This window comes from Microplitis demolitor, chromosome 1 (assembly GCF_026212275.2).
Source record: "Microplitis demolitor isolate Queensland-Clemson2020A chromosome 1, iyMicDemo2.1a, whole genome shotgun sequence".
In the NCBI taxonomy this organism is placed as follows: Eukaryota; Metazoa; Arthropoda; class Insecta; order Hymenoptera; family Braconidae; genus Microplitis; species Microplitis demolitor.
The window spans coordinates 14,839,469-14,852,088 of record NC_068545.1 but is presented as its reverse complement, the minus strand read 5'-3'; the positions used below and the strand labels follow the sequence as shown (position 1 = coordinate 14,852,088).

At 28.5% G+C, this 12,620-nt stretch overlaps 2 protein-coding genes across 3 annotated transcripts in view; both read left to right on the top strand.

Annotated features, from left to right (window-relative positions):
- Nucleotides 1–12,620, top strand: part of LOC103578206 (uncharacterized) — a 165,651-nt gene that overhangs the window by 119,868 nt on the left and 33,163 nt on the right. The gene's annotated exons all lie outside the window — the stretch shown is intronic.
- On the top strand, nt 149–12,512 carry LOC106693898 (uncharacterized). Its single transcript, XM_053740198.1, has 3 exons — nt 149–505; nt 2,299–2,437; nt 9,652–12,512. Exons 2-3 carry the CDS (start codon nt 2,309–2,311, stop codon nt 12,304–12,306), a joined length of 2,784 nt encoding a protein of 927 aa, XP_053596173.1. The 5' UTR covers nt 149–505; nt 2,299–2,308; the 3' UTR covers nt 12,307–12,512.

The window sequence follows — 12,620 nt, the reverse complement described above, 5'->3', positions numbered from 1 at the left end:
GCTATGGTGCGACGACAACGATGTTGCTTTAATTTGACAACGAATGTACGTCAACTTGATGTTCGGTTGTCTAACTGCAGTATGAAGTCATACAGCGCAAATTGACAACAAGTTGACAGCCATAATTTCTCTTAAAGTTTTGCTAGCAGTTTGCCGTCCACATTGGCGATAGATTTAGGTCAAGTTAAGTTTTCACATCGATGACAATTATCAGCAAAAGTAAGTGGTCAGTAGTAAGCTAAAACGCATGCACTGTTACATCACATAAGTTATGCCTCATGGTGCTCATGGTACTCACACATGTTCTATACCTTTAAATTATTGCAGTTAAGTTAACCTATTTAATATAACAAAGTTAAAAAATCAAGCTATAAAGTTTATTGTTTGAAATATATAACATCGAAAAAAAGTATTATTGTCAATATTTATTTAACAATAATAATTTGGAAAGAAATTTCAGTAAAAATTTGAGTAGCACGTTTGTGATAAACGTAGCAAATTACAAGTAAGTATTTTTTGATATTTTACATAAAAATTCTGGTAGTGAAATTAGCCGACCTCTAATAATTTTTGGATTTTTTTTTTCAAAACGATCAATTAAAATAAAGAAAAAAAAATTATTTTCGAAAATTTCATTAACAGTTGTTTAAATTTTTGACATATGCATAATTATATTTTTTTTTTTTTTCGTTTTTTTTTTTAATTGTCGAGAAAAAAAATTCGAAAATTTTTAGTTGCTTGCTTATTTCACGATCATATGAAAATTTTATGAGTGTGAATGTAGCAGACATCAGAAAAATTTAAAATAATTCATTAATAGAATAAATAATAAAAAAAATTAAATTAAAAGAAAATTGCGTATTTGAAAAATTTTGAAATTAATAAGTGCATTTTTTATAAATATTATTTTTAAAATTATTTACTCTATCTATTTATAGTTTTATATTTATCTGATGTTTGCTGCATTCACACTCATAAAAATTGTATGTATAGGGTAAAATCACCAGTACTGAGTCCTGAACTATTAGGCAGCCACAGTATATAAAATGACATATATATATATATATATATATATATATATATATATATATATATATATATATATATATATATATATATATATATATATATATTTATTAGACTGGGCCAAATAAAACCGAATATTTTTTTTTTTCTTTTGATACTGTAAAAATATTATTCCTGATGACTGAAAAAAATTATTGTGCAAGTTTGAGCCCTTTATATTGATATTAAGAGGTGTATCGTTACGACTATTGGTTTTTTTTTTACAGAAATTTAATTTTTTACCTAAAACTCGTAAATCATTTATCTGAAAAATTTGAGCAATGTATATTCTTGAAGGAAATTGAATTCCCTACAAAAAATCTTAGGAAATTGACGTAAAACGAGCAGTTTCCTTGTAACCAAGCCTTAAATATTGAATTTTTTTTTAAATTCTTTGTTTCTATTTTGGATTTTTGTAACTACTAGAAATATTGAAATTTTTTCTAGTCAAGATACGTATTTTTGAAGGAATTTTAATGCTCTATAAAAAAAGTCTCTTAACATTTTGTACTAAATTCACTCCCTCGAAAGTTTTTCAGGTCATTCAAATCGTTTTGACTCAACTTCAACCTTAAATAACTTTTGAAGGAGTGAATTTAGCAAAAAATGTTAAGAGACCTTTTTTGTAGAGCATTAAATTTCCTTTAAAAATACGTACCTTGATTAGAAAAATTTTCAATATTTCTAGTAGTTACAAAAGTCCAGAATAGAAACAAAGAATTTATAAAACAAATCAATATTTAAGGCTCGGTTACAAGAAAACGGCTCGTTTTACGTCAATTTCCTACGATAAATTTTTTGTAGGGAATTTAATTTCCTTCAAGAATATACATTGCTCTAATTTTTCAGATAAATGATTTACGAGTTTTGGGTAGATAATTAAATTTCTGTAAAAAAAAACCAATAGTCGTAACGATACACCTCTTAATATCAATATTAAGGGCTCAAATTTGCACAATAATTTTTTTTGGTCATCAGGAATAATATATTCACAGGATCGAAAGAAAAAAAAAAAGTCGATTTTTTTGGTCCAGTCAAATATTTATATATATATATATATATATATATATATATATATATATATATATATATATATATATATATATATATATATATCTTGAGCCAATATTAAGGTATAGGATCAGCTGACTAGGGGCTGCGTGCTGGTGCTCTTATGTTGCCGTTAAATTTTTTTTTTTTGTAACATAAAATTAACACAAAAAATTTATTCAGATAGTTAAAAATGAAGAGAGTATTAAGCGACTCACGCACTGCTGTTTATCGAAGGAGCAAAAGAAAATTATTAAATTTATTAACTGCTGTTTCACCGAGTGAGTGTCCACCTATTCCACAAAGCTATTTCCCGCATGAAGTAAGTCCAAATTATTTATATTGTTGATAAAATTGTGTTTATTTTTCGATTTTGATTGAGTTCGAAAATGAGCTAATCCGGTTACAGATTCAGAAGTAGTACGTGTTGGAAATTTTCAAAATTTTTTTGTCGCTGATTCTATTGCATATTACTACATAATACTATTAACTACATGTATCTATTAACTACATATATCATTACTATTAACCGTAAAGTGATACCTCACTTTTGTTTTGTACGTAACAAAGCTCATCCGATCATACTTTCTATAACTGAAAAATGATTTTGAGAACTTATAATATACTACAAAAATAAATGTTACGTGTCCTATTGCGTAGCTTATTTTTTTTTGTTGCATCTGAAAGTGAGTTATTTCAATTTTCACCAGTTGACTTAATTGTTAAATTATTTTGTTTTTTAGAAAAATGGTTTTGAAAATGTAAAAAAAAAATAAAACCAAATTTTACCCGTGTTGTTACCTTGATTTCGGTGAAAATTTATAATAAAAAGTAGATAAGTTGTAGTGATAAAATTTGTAAATATAAGTTATTTTGAAATATAATAGTTTAATGAATAAAAAAAAAATATACCTTTTAGACACGGAGAAATATGGAGATAAAAAGTTTATAAACTTCTATTATGCTGTCGCCCAAACTTAAAACAAGAAGTTGAAACACTCAAAAATTATTATGCTGCACTATAATTATTATGGTCAGCCTCTAAAAATGTTCTATTCTCTACTATGATTCTTTGATTTTAGACGAATAATAATTTCATAACCGTTTATAAATGAGTTTTAAATGTCTAGCATTTTTTGTAGTGCAGCATAAAAATTTTTCGGAGACTCAACTTCCTGTCTCAAGTTTGGTCGACAGCATAATAAAAATTCGTTCATTTTTTTATCTTCATTTTTCTCCGTGTATAATTGAATTAGTTACAAAATTACATCAACAAATTACTCACATCTTTTAGTTATGATGATGTATTGAATTTTTTATAATGACTTTCAGTAGTCATTTAATGAAAGTATAATAAGAAATCCACTGTCATTTCAGTTGCAAATTGTTTTTTTTATATTTATATAGGTTTTTTTTTTCGAGCAAGTTCCCTGAAAAATAGGAGAAAAAATATTATTGCACGACTCATGATGCGAAGCATCAGAGTGCGCTTTACGATCGAAATTTTCCAATTTTGATTTATTTAGCCTTCAAATTTCAAGAAAAAATAATTTTTTTTGTGTAATTACTGTTTTTATTTTTTCTGCCTCCGTCGACGCGAAAAATAGTATACACTCCTCGGGAACTAAATAATAAAGCCTCAGATCACATGTTTCATGACCTCGGCTTAACCTCGGCCAACAATTACATGTGATCTGAGACATTTCTTACTTTACGTCCCTAGGTGAGTAATATACGATTTTTCTTTTTTTTCGAAACTAGAACTTGAAAACTTTTTTGGAAAATTTATTTTATCGACTTCTTGATACAGATAAAAAAAAATTAATCGTTACGGATTTTAATTATTTTAGGCCTTAAAAAATCAATAATTGCTAAAGAGCAAAAGTAAAAATCTTGTTTTCTCTATTTTTTATTGGATTTTATTATTAATTTTTTTTTCTATCAATCTAAAAATAGATTTTTTTCATCCTCAGGATAATTAAAAAAAAAAAAAATTTTGTTACGTTTATTTTAAATGGAGAATGAACTTTTTAAGCGCCACTACTATTTTGTAGATAGGGTAAACGCACGAATAGATGGACGGTTAAGCAGACTCATGTTTTCTAATCAAAATAAACTAATAAAATATAAATAAGTTATAATAAAATGAGTTATACTTATACAAAAATGTTTAATTAACTAGAAAAAAATAATGAAAACTTTGTATAACGTAGTGGTTAATTACAAAAAAGAGAAATTTAAGAAAAAGTCCAAATTCTCAGTAGATGAACAAAATCTCCAATAGACAGTCAATACCAGTAGATGGACGCTTCTTGCAAATTGTATTTTCATCTTATAATGTATATAAAGAATTATTTAATTTTTTATATAACAGTTTGTGTTTAATACTATCCATTAAAAAACAAATGTGAGATAATAATTTTCGAAATATATGTGGTATTTTTATTATTGTCTTTAAAAATGTCTCACTCTTCCATACTGGCTAATGCAAAATATATGATGATATATTACATAATATTAATTAATACTTCATAATTGTTGATCGAGAAAAACTATTTTAAATGATTCAAAACAATTTGAATTGTCTAATATATAGATATACACTTAGCATGGGTTAAATAATTTTTCTTAATAAGGGAAATATTTATAAATTATTAATTATTTTACTTACATTTAATTTATATTAAAAAATAAATAAATAAATGAGTTTATGTTAACAAACAATTTCATTTAAATATAAAAGAAAAAAAAATTGAAAATTTACCAGATAAATTCAACGTCCATCTATTGGGTTATGGTTAGAACTTTGTCTCCAAAACATGGACGGCAAATTTTCTTAAATATCTTTGAATTTATGAGTTAATTGTAAAATTAATAAAATTGTTAATGAAATACGAACACAATCACATAAACATATCTTATTATATTATTTATGTATGTTAGTTATAATAAATATAGTTTACCGGTTGTCTAGCATATGCTTAGTGGTGGTGGCGCTTTTGAAGCAAAACGTCGTCACGTCAAATAAAAATAATTTTTTTTATGATTATAACATACATTAAATGAAAAAAAAATTATTTTCTAGCATCAGAAATATATATAGTTAAAAAAAAATTAATTTTGTTACATTTTCATCTGTTAATTTTATTTAATCGGTTATTAAAATAATATTCGTCCATCTGTTGGGGGGGGGGGGAGGGTGTCTATCTATTGGTGTATTTACCCTATCTATCGAATTTCTTAGGAGGATTTTTTTGTGGGTCCCAAAGAAAGTATAGATTATGAGACTTGGAAAAAATTTTATTTTTTATTTTTTGAGACAACCGAATATAAATTGAATGAGATAAAAAAAGTCGCCTCTAAAAATTTGAGCCCTCAACATTAAGATGAAGTACTGTATTTCCCATTTAAATAAAATGGGAAAAACATTTAAAACTTAGAATTTTATATTTCGGTATTGGTGTATTGTACAAAAAAAAAGCCCAGGATTAATTTTTGTAGAGAATTAAACGCTCTACAATAAAGGTTTCCTATGGTATTTCGATGAATCCATCTGTTTGAAATTTTTTTGAGCTCGAAGACAAATTTGTACTGAATTTCAAGGTCCTTTTACTTTTCCAGTGAGATAAAGTTTTTTTGAATTCTGCATAACTTTCTACTTAAGTCTATTTTAATGTTAAGCCCTTAAAAACAATTTGAAAATTCGTAGCCCCTAAACTTCGCGCTATTTATGAGTTCAAAGTGCTCGAAACCGTAATTTTCAATATTTTTACTCCTAATACCTTTAATTGCATAGATATTTTCAAACTTGGAAACAATACGATTTATGTCGAACTTGAAAAACCCAAGTCATCGAAAATACTTTATCAACAAGCGTTCTTAAAAGTTTTATTCATGATTATGTTCAAATAGTCAATGTAATTAGTCAGAAATCAATGTCAGTGATTAAAATAAGGAATCCAATGACAATAGGCTTAGATTAGAACATTAATATATAAAGTAGTCGGAAAAAATGTTAAGATACGTGCTTTTTCAATTTTTTAAAAATTATTTCTTTTTATTAAAATACGCGCTCTATGGTATGTCTTCACTCGCAAGAGATTTTAGCTTAGACTAACTTATTCTTTTAATATTATTTAACACAGAGGTCTTACGACCTCTCCTCTTTTTGTATAACAAAGATGTCTAAGCTCAAAATATATATATATATATATATATATATATATATATATATATATATATATATATATATGAGTGAAAATGAAGAAAAACGTATTGCCTTGTATTTACTTGGAACATGGGCCTCAATCTCTCACCGACCCACGTACCTAAGGTCATAAAATTTGATCCATACTAGCTTTCTTTTCCTTTAGTAAACGTATACACATTTTGAACTTAACTTAAATATATATGCTACGACTTAAATGCAACACCGTTCGAAATAATATTTCGAACAGAATATTTAGTAAAGATAAATATAAAAATAAAATTTATATTGGAATAAAGATTGATTTTTGTAAAGAGAATCCAGCAGTTAGAATAGCTTCTTTGAACCTCAAAATGCCGACATCTGATGAAAACTTGATTTTCGCAAATTAGGGTGAAATTAATAACTTCCCGAATATTTTGCAAATTTTTGATTTCCTTAGCGGGAAGTTGAAAATAGTGTTCTGATCGATTTTCATAGCTTGACATTTAAATGGAAATAAGTAGAAAGTTATGCAGAATTTGAAAAAACTTTATCCAAGTTGATTTGTAGGAAACAAAATTTTCAACAAAGATGATTCTACGATATTTTACGATGCGTCTGATAGTTTGGCTGGAAAAGTAAAAAGATCTGGAAATTCATTATCAATTGAATTTCAAGCTCAAATAACTTTAGAACTGATGGATTTATGAAAAAAATCATAACGGACCTTTTATGTAGAGCGTTAAATTCCCTATAAAAATGTATTCTAGACTTTTTTGTACAATACCGCAATCAGAATTTTTCATGAAAACCTGACAAGGTGTTTTTTAGGTTAACTTTGTTTCATATCAGATTTAAATTGGGACACTTTGACGAGGAATTGCGACATTAGATCCGTGACAATTGATCCTTGCGACGATTGATCCGCCGATAAAATAAACTCACACATATATAAATGTGAAGAATTACGCCCTTTTTTCACTAATTTTGTGTGGTTGTAACATAAAAAATATACTCACACACAAATTTTTCACATTTATATATGTGTTAGGATGGGCCGAAAACACGCTTTTTTGGAATTTTCATTATTAATACCAAAAACATTTTTATTTGAAAAAAAAAAAAAAAAAAAAAAAAAAAATTTATTTTCGGAAAACAAAAAAAAAATTTAAGTTAACATCTGAGGCTCACCAAATCCCGCTAAAGTTGTAAAAAAATTTTTTTTTTTTAACTTATTTGGATCGGAAATTTAATTCTCCACAAAAAAGGTCCTATAATAAAATTACGTAAAATTGATGGTTACTAAGATGATTGCAATTTCGTTCTAAAAAATGAAATTTTTTAAGATATTATCAGTTTTTCAGGGATAAATATGAATTTTCTCATATAAATTTCACGGGAAATTCAATTTTCTACAAAACAGACTTGATAAAAATTTATTTAAAGTTACAAAGATAATAGCGATTCTTAGTGACAGCCACCAACTAACGAGAAATGTGACTATCGAGACATGATACTGCCAGTTTCTGAGTAGATATAAATTTCAAAATTTTACCGAAAGGCCAATTTTGTAAAAAATTTAATTTTCTATGAAATTTATATGATACAATTTATATTTTACCCTGAAAAACTGATAATATCTTGAAAAAAATTTTTTTTACAGCTAAATTGCAATAATCTCAGTAACTATCAATATTACGTAATTTTATTGTAGGACCTTTTTTGTAGAGAATTGAATTTCCGATCAAAATAAGTTGAAAAACAAAAAATTTTAAACAACTTTTATCTGTAGTGGGATTCGGTGAGCCTAACATATCAACCTAAAATTTCTTTTGATGTCCGAAATTTTTTTTTTTTCTTCAAAGAAAAATATTTTTGATATTAATAATTAAAATTCAAAAAAAGCGTATTTCGGCCCACCCTAATGTGTGTAAGTATGTTTTATCGGCGGATCATTTGTCGCAAGGATCAATTGTCGCGGATATAATGTCTTCGGATCTCCGGCCGCGTCACCGTAGAATCTGACTTTTAGCAACATCGGGTAGTTTACTCACTGTCACTTCATTTTAAATTTTTCCTTAATAGTATATTGTGTGACAAGAGATGAAACAGGATGATTTGAGAGTAGGGTGAGGTTGGCTGCTCGAGCCGCAGGTGAGGGCTGACATCACCCGCAGTTTGAAATCGTGTATTATCCTGAGTCTCAGACTATAATTTTCAAGATTACCTGCATTGGAACTTCTAGATTCAGTGTCGGCAGCCAGTAAGAAACAAGTTAATTTTTAGCCAATGATGCAGAGGACTATTAGAGAATGAGAAATATGTGATTTACAGTCACTTATAAAATAGTAAATATGACAAAAATATTATTTTCACTCATTTTTAAGTAATTTTATTGAGTTAATTAAAACTGTCACTTACAAAGTGAAAAAATTAAACTGAAGTGACAAGTAAACAAATGAGAGTAATAAGGCTGCAAATGAACATTAAATATAACTAACACTAGGCAGAAATAGTTGTTTCTTCTCAAGGGAAGAAACACGTGTGTTTATGTCCTCTGTATGAAGGTATTTGTGAATCAAGAATTCGCTAGCAGTTGTTTTTAGCATCGACTTGAAATTAACTTGTTTCAACAGGCTGTAGGGACACTAAAATTCGAAGTTTTGATGCTGGTATCATAAAAAGGATTTTTCGTACTCTACGATCATATTTCGTTACGATACAGCCTGTCGAAAATTGTCAAAAAATTCAGAATTTTTTTCATATCCTTTAACTTTTGCGACCAATGCATTAATATAAAATTCAAATTTTTACAGTCAATTACTTATACGAAGAAAATATTTTGGCTATTACACGAACTAATCTTCTATTGATTTCAAGTAGTAGCGCATATTATGTTGCGAATCTTACGTTTATATTTAGCTAAATGATGCACGCGCTTGTAGGGTATACCCTCTGTTATGGGTATGTCACGGTCTGGGCCGCTAATGGGTTAACTTGATAAGACACACTATTTTATTATCTCTGACGGCTTACTTTACACTGTCAGATTTTCATTAAAGTATACACGCACAGCTCCTAAATTTTCAATTATTTAAACGCACCAAAAGTATTATAACTTGAAATATTTGTTTGTTTCTGTTGCAACATTCGTTAAATAGTTAACAAACTAGCTTAAAATTGTGATCAAATCTAAATCTTAGAGAGCCTTTTCAATTTCCAGAGCCTTTCAAATCGATTGATTATAGTTCACGGAACATCGTACAACGAAAATAGATAACATAATATTTTCTAATATTAATAATAATATAATTAGTAATAATTCATGTTCTCTTTATTTATTTCAGAATGATAACCACGATGATAATTGTGATGAGCATAATAATCATGACAACCATGATGATAATAATGTAGCTGATAACGATGATGATGACGTTACTGATAATGATGATGATGACGTTGCTGATAGTGATGATGATGACGTTGCTGATGACAATGATAATGACGATACTGATAATTCTGATAACGCCGATAATGACTTAGAATGTGATGATAATGATATTGAAGTTTGCGGTAATGATGATGTCGATATTGATGGTGATGATAATAATCATGACAATGTTGATAATGATGATGATGATGATGATGATGATGATGATGATGATGATGATGATGATGATGATGATGATGATGATGATGATGATGATGATGATGATAATAATCGTAATGATGGTAGTGGTAATAATCAAAGTAACGAAGATAATGAAAATGTTCACGTTCCATTCGTTAGTGTCAACAATATACCCGATCGTAATGTTCCCTTAATTGCGAAACGCGACATGTATGTCAAAGATCATTTACTATCTGTGATTGCAATGTCGGTTAGACATCATTTAACTTTTGAGGCAACTCTTGATCAATTAAAGTGGCTTAAATCGATGTATTTTTGTAATTCAATACCAACAAATAAAGAACAGTTTTGGAAGTGTCTCGGCCGAAATGATGATTGTTTAACACGTCACTACTATTGCCGAAAATGTCGTGGATATTTAGGAGAAAAGTGTAAAGAAACTGGCAAATTATTAAAGGAATGTCCTTGTAAAGCCTGTGGACCAGATGATAAACTAGAATCTGATTTATGTTACTTCATATATATTAGCTTAACAACACAAATCAGAGAACTATTATCTATACCAGGCATTAGTGAATCATTAAAATATCGATTCCACAGAATAAAAAAACATCCAGATGCTTATGAAGATATATATGATGGACAAGAATATAGATCTTTGTGTTCGGCTGGAAAATTTTTAGAAACATGGTACAATTTCTCTTTCACAATCAATACTGATGGTTGTCAAACGGCTAAATCGTCAAATTGTAGTGCATGGCCAGTTTATGCAGAAATCAACGAACTACCTCCGCATATGCGAAAAAAACATATGCTTCTTGCAGCGGTTTACGTCGACATGCAGCATCCGTTAATGACAAATTTTTTAAGACCGTTTACAGCTGAAATGCAAGAACTATATATTACTGGTATTAAATGGAAGCCTTCTGATACATCAGAGGTCACATCGAAATTTATAGTAACCACGTGTAGTCTCGATGCTCCGGCTCGAGCGTCAGTAACTGGCATGATACAATATAATGGAAGAAATGGATGCTTATGGTGTTATGCTAGTGGTAAAAGCTTAGGACCTGGTAGATTTGTGTATCCTTTAAGTCAATGTTATAAGAAGGAACGGACTGATGCAGAGCTTCGTGATGATATGACTCATGTTTGTAAGACCGGAGAGATGAAGCATGGAGTAAAAAATATTTCACCTTTAGTGGCTTTACCATCATTTGATATATGCAAAGGAGTTGTTGTTGAAGCAATGCATGCTGTCTTCCTCGGAGTAATTCAGCGGCATACTCGAATACTTTTAACAAAATCAAAAATTAAGAAAAAGAAACAGCCATATTACATTGGAGGTCCTACCAAAAAGAAATTAATAGATAAGTTTTTATTAGGTATTAAACCTCCATCATGTCGGTCACGAAAACCAAGGCCTATATCTACTTATCCAAAATGGAAAGCATCGGAATGGAGAAATTGGTTGGATTATGCTCCGATATGCTTGCAGAAAGTATTGCCTGTGAAATACGTCAATCACTTGGCACTTTTATCAGAAGCTATCCACTATCTAAATAGTGATTCTATAACACCAGCAAATTTAGACCGTTGTGAAATACTGTTGAAAAAATATGTAAGACTTTATCAAAAATATTTCGGTATAGTTAATATGACTTCCAATATACATTTACTCACACATTTAGTGAAAGTTGTACGAAATTGGGGTCCAATTTGGGTACATGAAGCATTCATTTTTGAGGCGTGGAATAAAAAAATTATGGACTTTGTAACTAGTTCATTTGCTCAGACTGACCAAATTGCAATACGTTTTCTTCTCCAAAAATTTTTAATTACAACTTTGTATGATGAAACAGTATCTTCAGACACTAAAAAATTTATTGCTAAGCAAATTAAAATACCGATTGAAAAGGGTAGTAGAATTAAACATAGGTTGACTGGGTTAGGAAAACAAATAACACGTTCACCAACTGATGATGAACGCACTGCATTAAGTCGAGTTGGTTATAAGCCTATTAGTATGAAATGCTATAAAAAAATGAAATTAAATGGAGTAAAATATGTATGTGAATCAAAGAAGGACTTAAAGTTTTGTGACTCTACGATTTGTGATGACAATGGAATGTTTGGTACTATAGTTACAGTAGTTCAATTTGACAATGGTAATGAAATAATCGGTGGTATTTTTATTAAGCGCATACAGCATAACAGGTATGCATTCAACACTCAATATATTGCTGAAGCAATTCCTTCAAATGATTTGGTATTTATTCGGGAATCTCAATTTATTAGACCTGCAGTTCGAATTTTTATTGAGGAGAACGTATATGTTATAAAACAAACGAATTGTTGGGAAACAGATTGAAATTATTTCATAATAGAAATGCAGTTTTCTTCATTTCCTTAACAGTTAGTTAATTTTATAATACATATTGTACTCCATGAGGATATTTGAATCGCAAGATTTATGAAATCTAATTTTTTTAAGAATAAGTCATTCGTTGGATATTATTAATTTCGTGATATATTCAGTATTAAATGCATATTTGAGTATGTTTGAAGCATTTTTGAAAACCATTATCGATTCTTCAACGTTAAAAAAAAATTGCATGATTTTTTTTATAATTTTGAATATTGTAATGTCCCAAAATATTGTGGGGTTACAAAATTTATGAAATC